This window comes from Ricinus communis, chromosome 5 (assembly GCF_019578655.1).
Source record: "Ricinus communis isolate WT05 ecotype wild-type chromosome 5, ASM1957865v1, whole genome shotgun sequence".
NCBI classification, from domain to species: Eukaryota; Viridiplantae; Streptophyta; class Magnoliopsida; order Malpighiales; family Euphorbiaceae; genus Ricinus; species Ricinus communis.
The window spans coordinates 20,084,805-20,100,889 of NC_063260.1; the positions used below are offsets into that span (position 1 = coordinate 20,084,805).

The window sequence follows — 16,085 nt, forward strand, 5'->3', positions numbered from 1 at the left end:
CATTAGTAAGATTGTCAGTATATATATATATATATATATAAAATCTTGGCATCCTATAGATTTTTTTTAAAAATTTGGATGGCAACGAAATTTTGAGTGTTGAACTGTTGAAGATAGTGGACTATAATTTAATTGTGTATTTGAACATGTGTACCTGTTAATTGAAAGTCACAAGTTGGAATTATGCAATAGCAGCCAATTTAGATCAAACACAAGAATTTTAGGAGTTTTGAAACTATGCCTTTCCGCCTTTAATTTGCCATCTTTCTTCATCTCTTCCCTTTTTCTATTAAAATTGGTTATTTTAATTCGTTATAAAATTAAAAATTCATTTAATACAGAAAAAAAAAATTAATATTAGAAGCTTTGAATTTTAATATTTAATTTGTAAACAACATTGTCTCCAACAATATCAGTGAATCTAAAAACTTGTTTGTTTCACTTTTGCGAAACTGTTTTTTGAAGCAATTACAAATTGTTATATTATGAAGATTTCGTGTCACTTGAAGTAAAATGTTGAATGTAACAATGATATAATATGACATCCAATAAACAGCAAACAAATAATAATCTCAAACACATTATAATTAATCTAAAATAAGAAAATAGGAAACATGGACTGTTATATTTTATTTTTTATTTTTTATTTTTTTTTTTAAAAGGAATAGTCTTACAAAAATTGCATGAAGTATATATATGAAAAATTTACAAACGTGAAAATTTTGAATATTCATCATTCAAATACCTTCAACGGCCTAACTGCTGCCTCTGCCCAGAAACTCCATGAAATTGCAAGTATATATATGATTTGGTATTTCACTTATTTATTTATTTCCTGCTTTTGGTCTTATTAATTATTTTTATCTCTTATTTGTCTTCTTCAAGACGTACTCTTCATGCAATTTAAATTCTTAATCGGCCGTCACGCACTCCATAAATGGAATTTAATAACCATTAGTAGAGAAAGAAAAACAAAATATGTTAATTACTGGGCCAAATTCATTAGAAAAATGCAAAAAGAAATTCTTTTTAAAGAAAATGATATGTGGTCCATGCGTGGATACACAAATAAATTACAAAAACATTTATTGTTTTACCTGGCAATGAAAAGGGAAGAGGAGGAAAAAGTAATTTAAAAGGAAGAAAAAATTATTATTTTATTGTGTTTAATTATATAAAAATAATTATTATATATATATATATATAATTTGTTTAAATGAGTGGGAAGAAAATAAAATAATAATTATTAAAAATATAAAAAAATAATATAATATTAAAAGACAATTTTTTTTTTAAGTTAAGTTGATATATACTAATAATAATAATGGAGCATCATTTTTGTGCTTGAAAATGATTCGCATTCTGGTTAGATATGAGGCAAAATCTTGCAGTTTATCTATTCCATTAGGTACTTCTGACTTTGCAAAGTCGAAATTCTTTTTTTTGTTTTTTTTTTGTGAAATTAAACTGGTAGTCACCCCCGTGTATAATATTAATGGCAACAATTAATTATATATATATTTTGTCGTAAAATACAAATTTGATAAACATTCATTAGTATTGATGGGTTTATAATAATGGATGATAAACAAAAAAAGAAAAATTAAGATTCTTAACTTTTACTACAAATTAAAATATCAACTAATACATAATTTAGAAAGTTGGACATGGTTTCAAGACTTTATGTAGAAGTGCATTAAATGAGCGTGCAAGTTTACTTTACCCAACTGAAGCCCATGTAGCAGTAAAATCATGAGCCGGATTTTGTGGGCTTCAAGCTCATTTTGGTCCTCTCATTCAATTCATGCAATGAATCTTGAAACACAAAAATAATGCTTTCTTTAGTCTTTCACCAAACAATTAACAGAAAAGATGTTAGCTTTTGTTTATCAGAACTTGATATAGCATCAAATGAATTACACAACACATATAAATTTAGATACATAGAGTGGAATTCTTGGTTCTCTTGGTCTGTTCACTCTCCAAGGTGAGTTTCTTTCTCTTTCTCTTTCTCTTTCTTTTTCTCTCTAGCTATGTTATAAGATTAATTTGGGTATTCAAATACCTTGTACCATTTCAAATTTCTGGTTTAGCTGGACCTTTTTTTTTTCTCTTGCTTTCTTTCTTTTTTTAATGAATATGCGTTTGTTTGAATTTTCAAATTTTTTGTTTGTTGTTTACTTATCATGAATGTTACTAGTTCTTGCTATTCTTTATTGTTTTAACTGAACACCAACTAGTAATTGAAGAGCTAAACATATGATTCTTAATGGGTTTGGTGATTCTTATATCTCATGTTAACAACTAAAACTTTATTTGTGATTGTATGTAAACCTGATGCCACTTGAGGTTTACACTGTGGAAACCTAACTTTAAAGCATTCTTCTTTACTTAATTGTAGTATTGATTTTTATTTATGTGGTTAAATGGATTATCATGTAGGGTTAAGTGTATACATCTACAATCACCCAGTTTCCCACAAAAGAAAGAAAAGCAATACAATTTATGTCTGCTGTCACTTTTAACTCATTATTAACTTTGCCTCATTTCCTTACAACTTCAAGGTACATTCTTCTTCAAAAGAATATTTGTGTATTATTCTGGTAATTGGACATGGCTTTAGATAGTTTGGGTTGTTGCAGGCGGATTGTTAGAATGTCTGCAATTGATACCAGAAATCCAAGTACATTGTTCCAATCAATGACAATAAAGCCTCCTTCACATCCTACCTATGATTTGAAGGGAGTCATTAAGCTAGCTCTTGCTGAAGATGCTGGAGATCGAGGTTCAATCATTCTCTTATTTTCTTCATCTCCATTCCCTCATGGCTCGCCAACAAATTCTGTCTATTGCAGTATTTTTGTATTGCTATGTTTAATGTCGATCGGTTTTGTATGACCTCGATGATTTTGACATACATGGAAACTTGAAATCTCCTAAATGTAGAGATTGATATTCGCTGATAGTTCTTTTTCCCTTCCTTTGCCTTTTGTTTTGGATAGCATTTAATTTGTAACATCCTTATATGGAGATATCGATGAGCAATGTTTGTGGCTCGATTGCAGGAGATGTGACTTGTATCGCAACCGTTCCATCTGAAATGGAAGTGGAAGCCTATTTCTTGGCAAAAGAGGATGGTATCATTGCAGGAATTGCATTAGCCGAAATGCTGTTCCATGAGGTCGATCCCTCTCTGACGGTACGAACACAAAATTTTTATGATTTTGTATTGCCTCTTTGGTTTGCATGCTTGGTCATTCTTGATGTACATTATACCTTAGGTGGAATGGTCTCGGAAAGATGGAGATTATGTACATAAAGGACTACAGTTTGGAAAAGTCTCTGGTAACTCAAAGGGGAAACAAAACAAGAGAAAATCTATTTGATAGTATTTTAAAAATTTGTTCAAGTGTTATAATCATACTTCTTATTTTTCCTTCTTTACAGGGCGAGCGCATAATATTGTTGTAGCTGAAAGGGTAGCACTAAACTTTATGCAGAGGATGAGTGGAATAGCAACTCTAACTAAGGTTTCCTTCTTTTATTTTCATGAGTTTTAAAGAAACATGAAGTGCAGCATTACTCAAAATTCCATTGTTGGATTTCAATCTGATGCAATTCGAAGCACATATTTGGGTCACAGTTGGCTCTTTCTGTGTCTATGGTAGTAGCTTGGAGATCTGAAAGGACAGAGATAATATGTTTGACTTTATAAAGAATACTGATCTACACCAGGACATGTTATTATAAGAAGTCAAATCATATTGATATTGCTGTCTTTCAAATTTCATGTCATAATTTGTGAAAATGAAAATACCATATTGGTCAACATTTATGTATAGAACCTGGTTGATACATGATTTTTGGTGTTGAGATAACAGTGAATAGGATGAAGTTATGATATTGTGCCTGCAGGCAATGGCGGATGCTGCAAGCCCGGCGTGTATCCTAGAGACTCGAAAAACAGCTCCAGGTCTACGTTTGGTAGATAAGTGGGCGGTGTGGATATCTTCTTTGTCTTTGCCCCGGATCAATAAGTTCTTACCTGAGTTTTTGGTTGACTTATAGCATTCTCATGTTACAGGTGCTGATTGGTGGAGGGAAAAATCACAGGATGGGTTTATTTGATATGGTTATGATAAAAGATAATCATATATCAATAGCAGGAGGTATCATAAATGCCATCAGATCTGTTGATCAGTATCTAGAGCAAAAGAATCTTCAAATGGAGGTTGAGGTAGTCTTTCAAAATTGAAGTGTCCTCTTATGGACTCTGACTTAACGAAGTAAAACAATTACCTGGGTTAATCTAACTTTATATGGATTCGTTATCTATCTCATCTCTCAACTATTAAAGCGGCTGTTTATTTATTTGCCTCATAATACTCTAGTTTACACTATCTGCTGCTCTTGTATCACTCTGTTTTCCACTATCTGCTTTTAGTTACCTCGTAATATTATTATTTATGCAATATCATATAATTCGTTTCTACATGCTTTGCATAAGAGACATGTCTGACAAAATCTATGCTTTTGATTTTATTATTTTTCGTGGCCCAAAGGTTGAGACCAGAACACTTGAGGAAGTAAATGAGGTGTTACATTATACATCACAAACAAGGACTTCTGTGACCAGGATAATGTTGGACAATATGGTTATACCACTACCAAATGGGGATGTCGATGTAACAATGCTTAAAAATGCTGTGGAATTGATTAATGGAAGATTTGAGACTGAGGTAGCTCTTTGTAGTACTTATACTAATTTATTTTTAGTATACAGTCTGTTACTTGTATAGAGATCTACTGCGAGCTGTAAATAATACTTAACACTCATAGTGTATCAAGTCATGTGATTTAAGGACACTTGTGAAGATTCGATGTGTTTGACATGTGAGACATATCCATCCACGTCTAACAGCTATTAAAGAACTCACCTTTATTACATCAAAATTGCTTGTGTCAAGAAACTTGCGTGTGATTATTATTTTCATTAAGAATTCATCTTTTAAGCATATTTTGAATTTTCAGTTGCTAAATTTTTAGGTATCAGCGTCTAAAGTTGATTTTGTTTTGCTTTCTTTTTCTGAGGCTAAATATTGATCTATCTATTTCATGTTACAGGCATCAGGCAATGTTACTCTTGAAACTGTACACAAAATTGGACAGACTGGAGTAACCTACATTTCTAGGTAACTTTGGAACCACATAATAGCACTAGTTTCTCTTTTCGGTGCATTTATATTTGCTGTAGAAATTGATAGGAGTATAAAACTTCAAAATGGGATCAGTATAAGATGCTACCTACTTCCTCAGAATTAGCAGTTGCAGCTTGCACCTGACTATGCAGTTCTGTTGTCATCAGAGCCTACACGTAGGTGGAACATGTTGAGATCCTTGGAACATAGTCCTAAAATTCTTGAATTTTGTTTGCAGTGGCGCGCTTACACATTCGGTAAAAGCACTTGACATCTCTCTCAAAATTGACACGGACTTGGCTCTTCAAGTTGGAAGGCGTACTAAACGGGCATGATTATACTCTGCTTCTTCCTTCTGACTTATATAGTGGATCATCTCTCAGCTTATAGTGATTTGAAGAACTGAATTGATATAGGTATTTTCACGGACGATTCCTTGATATAGATCATCCACAAAACTATCCTCTTCCTGTTTCAACTTTTATACGAATTTACAAGATATGGATTACATGTCTATCGATCCTTTCACATTATATGTGGTTATGTAACATTTGTGTTTTTACGTCTTGGCCACCAGTTTATTAAGGTCACCATGTCGTTATTCTAGTCAGAAATACAGCATGGAAATTGGGAATAAAGGACAACCCATGCATGAAATGTTGTGGGAAATACACGAACTTCTATGTATGCACATTTCACTAAATTCACAAGTTGGAAGAGGATATGGGGCATGGAAGTCATCATTCTGTCGTCATTTAGTGACTAGTGAATGAAGACGAGCAGGACTGTTGCTTACCTAATACGTGCCCTTGCATTTTTTTTGTTATAGGAATAATGGCCTCACGTTTTGTTATGCCAATATTGATTGCCATTGTAACATTACGGACAATATAGCTACTTGGCTATGGCTGCATGAACAAGATATTTATTTCCATCAACGAGAGCCATTCCTAAATCATTATTAGCTTGTCGGCGTGCAGAAAATTGCCATTGGAAGGCTCATATCTTTCTTTTCAATGGCTGGTTGGGGGGCCTTCCGCAATCAATTATGTTATATTTTGGGAATTTATAGAGCTTTAATAATTGAGAAATAAGCAGACCGCATTATTGAATCTAAGTGGGGAAGTTTATTCCTCAGTCGCATCACCAATGATAAATGAGGCACCAACTAAATAAGCATGTGGCAAACCGAATTGTTGAAAATGCTCGGAAAATGCCAAACTCTGTCATTTGTTTTACGAAATTATTGAAGAGAGCAAAACACACAGTTCTTGGACTTGTATAATCGACACCCTTGAAAGGCAGATTCTGGAAAATAACCTTTCTTTTTAGGCTTAGTGCGATAATTATTTTTTCGCTCCACTAACTACAGGAGATCCCAATCCAGTCATGTTTTGCACGTGCAACTTTTTATAGTTTTATATAAGGAGTACTTGACAGAATGAACATCATTATTACTAGGCAATTTGTTGCAGGCAGAGAGTTGTGTGGAGATATTTTGCATTTGACAACCATCACTGGTGAGCTTTAACACAATCATACTGGAGTCAGAATATAACTAATAAATATAATAAAATAAAAAGTTGAGTTATTTACCTTCTGATTGATGAACGTTAATCGCATTTTGTGATGAGAATTGTACAAATAGAAGGTTTTCTGGTCATCTAGTCCATGATTTATATCTCGTTTTGGTCACCAATGAAAAACCAAACAAATATAACTCTCTCTCTCTCTCTCTCTCTCTCTATATATATATATATATATATATATACACTATTCCTTTCTTTTTAGGAAGAAGATGAAATCGGTTATATATTTATATATTTTGGAAAGATCAGTGGGGCCATGAGATCACCATAAGCCACCAAAAACACCGGTACAGTATCGTAAGTTCTGCAGTGACCCACTTCATTTAGCAGTACTCTTCAACAAAATGATATCCTGACATGAAGATGATGTTGATGATAAATTGATAACGATAGACACTGTCAACTAGGGACCATGCTCTTGTCCCTGTGTGACTGTATTGGGCTACATGTAACCTTTTTGTATCTTTTTATAGCAATGAAATATTTAAGAGCGCTGCATTGGAACCAAGAAATCTTTGTAAGAAACACACACGCAGTCTCAGAAATCCCAGAAAATTGTTCCAACTAGCTATGACGATCAAGCCTCCCACACATCCTACCTATGACTTGAAGGGTGTTATTAAGCTAGCTCTTGCTGAAGATGCTGGGGATAGAGGTCCAATTAATCTTTTTTCTAAGAAAGAAAAATCTTTCTATTTTACTTTTGTTGGATATCAATTTATTTAGCGTGATTTTTATATTGGCACGTAATATTTGTAGTTGAATTGCAGGAGATATAACTTGCGCAGCAACTATTCCACATGAAATGGAAGTGGAAGCCCATTTCTTGGCGAAAGCAGATGGTGTCATTGCAGGAGTTCAAGTGGCTGAGATGATATTTGATGAGGTTGATCCCTCTCTGAAGGTAAGAACGCTCTTTCAATTTTATTAGTTTGAATTTTTTCTGCTTGATTTGCATGATTTCTTAATCCTGATGCGCATTGCAACATTAGGTGGAGTGGACCGTGAAGGATGGAGATTTTGTTCATAAAGGATTGCAGTTTGGAAAAGTATCTGGTAAATAAAGCAATTACAATCTTTCTGGTAGTATTTTAATTTGAATTTTTGCATTAGTTATTTCTATACTTCTAATTTTGTTCTTTTATAGGAAGAGCTCATAGTATTGTTGTAGCGGAAAGGGTAGCACTCAATTTTATGCAGAGGATGAGCGGAATAGCAACTCTAACTAAGGTTTGATTCTTTTATTTCAAGGTTTGATAAATTAAAATAGTAGTCATTGAACTCTACATTGGATGGGATCATGGCAGACCTAACCAATTGAATATGATTCTATAATCTGAAAATGAGTTTTACAATCTCTATATTCTTTTTCATCCTTCCTGCAGAAAATGGCAGATGCTGCAAGCCCAGCATGTATTCTAGAGACTCGAAAAACAGCTCCAGGACTGCGTTTGATTGATAAGTGGGCCGTGTGTATCTCTTGCTGCTTGTGCCCATGGCAATTCGTACTATCTTCAGTTACATATAAGATTGTAACTGACTTTCTCATGTTACAGGTGCTAATTGGTGGAGGCAAGAACCATAGAATGGGTTTATTTGACATGGTAATGGTAAAAGATAACCATATATCAATAGCTGGAGGTATAGCAAATGCCATCAGGTCTGTTGATGATTATTTGGAGCGAAACAATCTTCAAATGGAGGTCGAGGTATATAGGCTTTCAGACTTTCAGGTTTCTTGCAAATTGCTTAGGCATCTCATACTTTACTTTCTGCAATGATTGTTTGATTCTCTTCTTTTATGCTCAAGATTGAAACGAGAACACTTGAGGAAGTGAATGAGGTTTTAAGCTACGCATCACAAAAGAAGACATCCTTGACCAGGATAATGTTGGATAATATGGTTGTACCACTACCAAATGGAGATGTCGATGTATCTATGCTTAAAAGTGCTGCTGAATTGATCAATGGAAGATTTGAGACTGAGGTAACTCTTATTATCAGTTCAACTTTATTATCGTCTCGGTCTGTTTGTTGTCTATTGTTCTGTTCAATCCCCTGGAGCCAAAGTTCATTGGTCCATTGTTGCTTATTTTCTTCTCAAGAAACTTGCATGTGATTATGATTTTGTGTTTCAAGCATGTTACGAACAGTCATAATCAATTACTTGAATCTTTGAGGTAGCTGTGTTGTTACATTGAGTTGGACTATTAATCTTGATCTGTTTGTTTCCTTTAACAGGCATCAGGCAATGTTACTCTGGACACGGTGCACAGGATTGGACAAACTGGGGTAACCTACATTTCTAGGTAACTTGGAAACCTCTTACTTGATAGCTGATAGCATTATTGTAACTTAAGATTTGGATCAGTATAAGATGCTCCCTGCCTCCTCAGGATTAGTGCTACCAGTGACTTTGCCCATGTGTAGGTATGGAAATAAATGAGGTAATTAGAATTTCTGTAGTAAAATCCTTAAATTTGATTTGCAGTGGTGCTCTGACACATTCAGTAAAAGCACTTGACATCTCGCTCAAAATCGACACAGAGTTGGCCCTTGAAGTCGGAAGGCGTACTAAACGAGCATAATATTATCCTCATCTTCCTTTAATTTATGCAACCAGTCCAGAATAAGAACAAGAATAAGCAGAGTTATTTTCTTCTCTTATTTTGTGTTATTTAGCTAAAAGTTGTGCTCTGTTTGTGGTTTGAAGAACTATGCTTAATAATTATGAGTTTATTCTGCTTGCCAGCTGATTTTGTTTGCATAAATTATTGTTCAGAAATGAATTCAGGAACAATCTTGCAGAGGCATTTTCATAAATGTGATCAAATATGTCGAGTCAGTTCTGGGCCTTGCACAATAAGGTCCATAACAAGTGTTGGATTATCGTGTGGTGTTATTGGCCTAATGGCTTCACTTGGCTAAGATCAAGTGACCATTGATCAAAATGGAGAAACATGAAAATACTTCTTTTCTTTTCTCTACCCTTTATTTTCTCGAGAAAAAAGAAACCACTCCATAAAAGCAAGACAGTAACTTCTTTCAGAATACAACTACTGAAGATAAGCTGCTTCGTCATGGCAATTACTGGCCTGCAGCAAGTAACCCCGCCGAACATTGATGTGGCCTTACCCTATATTTTTCCTTTTGAAACACCAAGGTTGGATTAGTCAGTAGGAGTCTCTTAATGAGGAAAGTTAAATAAAGGTAAAGAAGTAAAAGCATAGAGTCAGAGCCATCTACCACCAGCCACCGCCAAGCAGTTTGTAAATTCAATAACTTAAATAGGTGACTATCATTATAGCTGCAAAAATAAATGCTGATTTTTAACACCGAAATTCAATGTATTGTATCATGGAAATTTATACTCAGAGATGTACAGTTGTCTTGAATCTCACGTTTGTGCCATGATCGGTTCTTAACGATTTTAAGGATTTGAGGTCTAGGGTTTTAATCATTCTACATGGCTATATAAAGAAAAGTAATGAGAATTATTAATAAGGTATATTTTTTAGATGAATTGAGATTTTTTTATATTTAAATTAAATATGATAGGTCATATGTTTGTAATTTATATTTTTATTTATTCTATAAATATTAGTGTAAAGAGTTGGGTTAGAATAATAATGAGTAATATATCAAACCAAATTAATTATTCTTACTTTGAAGTATTGAGGAACCAAACCAATCCAACATATTAACTAAAATTTTGTCAGAGTTAAGTCTCAAACCGAGATGAGACATTATTATGTACCAAAATGCAAGTCTCAATTACTCTACTAACAACAGTAATTTGATACTTTTAACCTTCATTTGTCAATTGTCCATTTATACTTTTTTTTTTTCTTTCTAAATGAGCCATTGTAACTTTGACCCAAAAACGTTTTGGGGGATTGTAATTGGGCTTAGTTGTAACTTTTAAGAATGGATAGATTACTTAATGTAAAAAAAAAAACCCTAAATTGAAGATCTTAAGTAAATGCAAAAACTCTTTCACTTTCCCAATTGATTTAATAGTACTCCAAACCATAATCAACTCACAGTTTTAAGAAGTCACTAAGTTTAATTTGAATTAAGGGCTTCATCGAATCAATCAAATGTTTGTTCACCCCTATTTGTAGATATGTGAGGGAAGCAGCGTTCGCTAGATGTCATAAACTAATATTTTCAACCGGAGAACTAAACACGGAGTGAAATTAAAATTAGAAATCAAAAGTAAAAGGATAATTACTATAAATCTCCATGTACTTTTTCATATTACACCACTTACTTCTTAATATTTTTAAAATAATTTTTTATCATTTTATTTTATAAGTTTATACCAAAATATCTGTTAAAATATTGTTAATTAAGTATGATTTATACTATTAGTCCCTAATTTTTGGTATAATATAAAAATTGATTTAAAGTAAAATTATACAAATTTTTAATATTTTGATAAGTATGAATACTTTTAAAATAATTAAATATTACTAAAATTTAATTATTGCTTAAAATTAGAATAAGTAAAAAAATACTAGTTAATTATTTTTGTACAGATGCTAAAGTTGGTTTTTGCTATAAACAAAATTTTACCTTAATTTGATTTAAAAATAAGTTTATAAGAGTCTGATATTTAATAATAAATTTAATAATTAAAGTAATTTTTTTTATTATTTTAGTATTTTGATTGTCTTGATTTTTGATAAAGAGATAATAGTTGGTTTTATTAAAATATAAAAGAGTTTTAATATAATAAATAAACTGTAAGAGATAATTTATATATTATAATAAAAATAATGAGAAAAATAGTATAAAAACCAAATCTAGTTAACTATTGTTAAATGGAAATTTTGACGAAATAAGTTTTTAAGTGTAAAATTATAAAACTAAAAAATGAAAAGAATATAATTTTTAAATATTAAGAGATAACAAAAATGTAGAGGGCAAATAATAACTACATCAAAGTAAAATAATAAATGTTTTTATTAAAAAATAAAAAAAAGAAAAACAATTAACAAAAGGGAAATTGTGATTTTATAGACAACATAATCAAATTTGTAAAATAATTTCAGTGATAATTTTTATGTTTCAAAAGTAAGAGGAACAATTGCCCTTTTAGCTACAAAGTGGCTTCGCCATTACATAAAAAACCCTCTGCATGTGTATGAAATGAGTAACATAATATTGTTCGTACTTAAAGAGTTTTAGAAGTTGACCCCAACTCGTTGTGATATGATAGGGGCATCAGATTTATTAATCATTATGCTCTCGATAGTATAAGTTTTATATAATTGGATTTTATAAATATAGTTTGGTAATGAATGCATTCTTATTCCAATTTCAACAATTATTTTCTTTTCTTCTCTGTATTGTAATAAACGTAAATACCAACAAACTGCTGAAATAAAAGTAATAATTAAGATCTCAATCAATAATCCAGTGAGTAATTGTTGATGTCCCTTTCAAAACATACATCCAATATACTACTATGACCTTAGCTGCAATTGGGTGTGCTTACGTATAACATGGACAAGAATTTTCCCCTTAATTCATGGCATTAGGGAGTCATTATTAACTTCTCAACCTCCATAATATTTGTGTTTAAATGAACATTTCATCTTTCTTTTCAAGTGAAATGTTGCCGGACAATATAATTAATTCATATTCTTGAAGACAATTATGGAGCTTTCATCCCTTCCCTTGCTTGCCAAATTCTAAACAAAATAATAAAAATTAATAACTAAAATCCACAGGCAGGTTTTTTTTTTTGGAGTAGACGTGTTGTTATTTTAGAAATGAGTATAAAAAGGAATATTTTCTTATGTAAAAGAATTATGAAGAGACTTTCTTCAAGCAATTATTTCTTTTTAATGACCGGTAAATCACAATAAATTCTTTATATAAAAAAACATAAAAGGCTAGTGGTACTAATCAAACCGTAATAAATGTCATTTTAATCTACTGAGTCCCTATTTTATATTCCCACTTGTCATTACCACCTTTTTATGTGTCATGAGCAAGCAATGGCAAAAATAAAATCATTAAAAGCTTACAAAATGAAAGGCCTTATCAAAGAAACTTTTGCTTGAGCAAATTCTATAAGTTGATAGAGATATTTACCAACTGATTAGTGCAAAATTCAAGAAGGTGATTAGACAATTAATCTAAGTGGAGGAGTTTGTGACATAGTCGAATCGACAAGGATAACATATGTTGAAATTGCACGCCCACAACAATACATGCAATGTCTCGTCTCTTCTTCTTCTTTTTTCTTGTAAAGGAATCATTAAAATGAGAGCACAACAAACATTAATTTCTTCAGCTTGTATAATTAAACACCATTAAGAGATAGATATCTTGAAAGAACCTATGCGTGCCATTATTTTTTCTTTTGGGTTAATGGGTAATTATTTTTTCTTTTTTGATGCAAATGTGGGTGATGACACTATAACATCATAGTTAAACAAATTTGCAATTCAATAAGTACAGGAAACTCAGTCGGGTTCATGTTGCGTGGGTCCTAACTTTTCTAGGATGTCTTAATGCGGTATTTGACTATTGGTATATATATATATTATTTTTAATTTAGCATTCAGATAATATCGTATAAACAATTTTTTTTAAAGAAAATGGAATCTAGATTATTTATTAAAAAAAATGTATTTATTTCATTTGGTACTAGATTTTAAAATCTGAACAATGAAATAGATAAACTCAATTATCATTTTAGCTAACTCATAAAATTATATGACTAGTATACTCTAGAAAATGTTTTGTATCTCTTAAAATAAAATTAGAAAAAGAAAACAGAGTAAACGGGTATTTCTTCTTCTATTTTTCTTTATAAATACTCTTGCTATTGGACGAAAAGAGGATGGTGGGGGCCAAATTGTACCCCAAATTTGAAAGCATAATTGAATAGAAAAAAGAAGCCATGGAATCTCAATAAAACCATCCAAAAGTAATTCAACAAAATAACACATCCTAGCATGGAGATGACTCACGAATGATGATGATGATGGAAAATTGTTAATAGAGGGGCGGCTCACCCAACTCCTCTTACCCCCTTTGTGACTAATACTTGGGGCAGCAATGATGTAACTTTTTATTGCAACAGCAGTGGGGTGCATCTAATATATTTGCACATAACATTTAATAATTTGGCCATAAACCCAAAAAGAACAAAGAGAAGAAAAGAAAATACAAACACCTCCAAACAATTCAATAATAATAATATCATTATCCAATTAACAAAACGTCAAGAAGGAAAAGGAAATTATTTGAGAAGAGGAAAAAAATTAAAAAAATTGTGCATAAAGCAATTTGCTTTCGGTCATCAATTAATTGGCAGCACACACACACCTTTGTAGATGTTGTCTTCTTACCAAACCAAAATTCCTAACAAATGCTACCAAACCGCCTTACCTGTATTTGCATACCTCTTGCCACTTCCTTTCTAAAGCTTAATCATTCATGCATTCGGATTTTGTTTGGTTTATATAATATGATCATCGGAAAAAAGAATCTTAGCTTAATTGTTTTCTTTTGTACGGAATATTCACAAAATAATATCTTAGAGCAAAACAAATAAAAGCCATGAAATAGTCAACTCATTCAAATTACATACTATTAATACTCTTCACGAGTTATTAACGTGTTTAAAGAAACTTGATTTTAAAATTATATTTTCTTTTCGAATGAAAAATATGTTTACAAAAATAAATGTATTGTGTACAATAGTAGTCGACTCTATTAAATTAGAGATCTATATAAAATTCAAATTAAAATTAAAATTAACATATAAATAATCTAAGTAATAAAATCATGCAAGTATAGGAGCGAATGTCATCTCTATTCAATTTCTCCTCCCAATACTTGAAGCAATTTTTACAAATTACCGTGTGCTTGAATGCTTAAAGAAGCTTTATTGCGTTAATGGACTTTAATCTTATAATGAAAGCATAATATAATCAAGTTTTATTAATAAATATATATCAATAAATCTGTAATAAATTATATGCATCAATTAATTATTAAATCATTGTTTTAATTGTCATGCTATGAATATGTTTGGACATTACAATAAAAAGAAAAGGTTTTAATTATCTAATGAATGTGAATGCCTTATATATATTGGCACAATTTTGGTACATAGATACGAAAATACTTTTTATATTTACTATAGTAGATTTGACGATGAAATTTTTAATTAGGTTAGTTTTATTTAATTTATTATTAAACATAAAAATCTTTTTAAATGAAAAGAGCGCACTTCCAAGTTCTCACAGAAAGAAAAAAGCATAGCTTGAAAAATGCCGGGTGTGGATTGACCCGCAAACTAAACCACCCGCCAAGTCAAGTCACAGATTCTAGCAATTGTCAACGGAGAGCGTGGATCACACGCTCGTCAAAATTGGCCTTCCAAATAGTTAATTGGCGAAGGAATTTCAAGATCACATGCTAATAAAGGAATGTGATTAAGTTGAATCTAGTCAAATATTGTCATATTTAATGTTAACACTATTTATATTCCGCTCCAAACTGAGGTTAACCCCTTGAATAACATTAGTATTATATTGAGTTTAAACCTTAAAATTGAGATTTATTAGCTAATATAAAAGGAAATTAGGATGGTAGACATGCTGCTGATAACAGGAATCCCACCTTAAAAATGCACTGCTTCCAGACTATGAAAGCTACCTTTTAAGAAGTATTTTATTCCTTTAAAATTTGAATTAATCTTAATAAATGTTTTGTACCTTAATTTATGTGTTTTTCTTATATGTTGGCAAAGTAAGATACACAATTGCTTCAATTGTTTATATTTTTAAATTTTTTTATATTAAAACTAGCTTGTGGTTTAATATATTTTTATTTTAAAATATTTAATTTGTCTTTTTTTATTTTAATATCTTGTGAATATAATCATTACTAAATAAAAATTAAATTGTGTAATAATATTAAATAATTCTGATATGTCATGCAATACTCACTTTGCCACATTAATATTTTCTATCAGTGTTATACAATTTAACTTTATTTATTAATTTTCATATTCACATTATACTAAAATGATAAAAAATAAATTACAGATCTTCAAAATAAAAATATATTAAATTACAGGGTAATTATATTGAAACTTTTCTTTTTTTTATTCATATGAATATGAAACTTCTCACTCTAAAAAATAAAACTCTCCCCACTTAAACTAGACTTTAAATGTATTAAATTATTTATATTAAGGTAGATAAGTATTATAAAAAAATAAATTGAATTGTTTTATACTACTCCACTATCTAAACAATTCTATTTA

The 16,085-nt window shown here is 31.1% G+C and overlaps 2 protein-coding genes across 6 annotated transcripts; both read left to right on the top strand.

Moving 5' to 3' along the window:
* Positions 1-1,754: 1,754 nt before the first annotated feature.
* On the top strand, positions 1,755-6,136 carry LOC8258181 (nicotinate-nucleotide pyrophosphorylase [carboxylating], chloroplastic). 5 transcript variants are annotated; one of them, XR_001535700.3, is made up of 11 exons: positions 1,758-1,987; positions 2,643-2,785; positions 3,066-3,199; positions 3,282-3,345; positions 3,448-3,530; positions 3,916-3,999; positions 4,085-4,237; positions 4,563-4,739; positions 5,125-5,192; positions 5,437-5,614; positions 5,776-6,136. XR_001535700.3 is itself a non-coding variant. In XM_002525964.4 (11 exons), exons 2-11 carry the CDS (start codon positions 2,506-2,508, stop codon positions 5,531-5,533), a joined length of 1,062 nt encoding a protein of 353 aa, XP_002526010.1. In that variant the 5' UTR covers positions 1,850-1,987; positions 2,443-2,505; the 3' UTR covers positions 5,534-5,760. The 5 variants fall into 5 exon arrangements, 3 of the variants coding, with proteins under 3 accessions (XP_015578975.1, XP_015578974.1, XP_002526010.1); XR_001535701.3 differs by having other exon boundaries at positions 6,028-6,136; XM_002525964.4 differs by lacking the exon at positions 5,776-6,136 and adding an exon at positions 2,443-2,564 and having other exon boundaries at positions 1,850-1,987; positions 5,437-5,760.
* LOC8258180 (nicotinate-nucleotide pyrophosphorylase [carboxylating], chloroplastic) lies at positions 6,033-9,543 on the top strand. Its single transcript, XM_002525963.3, has 11 exons — positions 6,033-6,071; positions 6,660-6,718; positions 7,261-7,442; positions 7,558-7,691; positions 7,780-7,843; positions 7,935-8,017; positions 8,173-8,256; positions 8,344-8,496; positions 8,598-8,774; positions 9,029-9,096; positions 9,279-9,543. Exons 1-11 carry the CDS (start codon positions 6,033-6,035, stop codon positions 9,373-9,375), a joined length of 1,140 nt encoding a protein of 379 aa, XP_002526009.2. The 3' UTR covers positions 9,376-9,543.
* Positions 9,544-16,085: the final 6,542 nt, after the last annotated feature.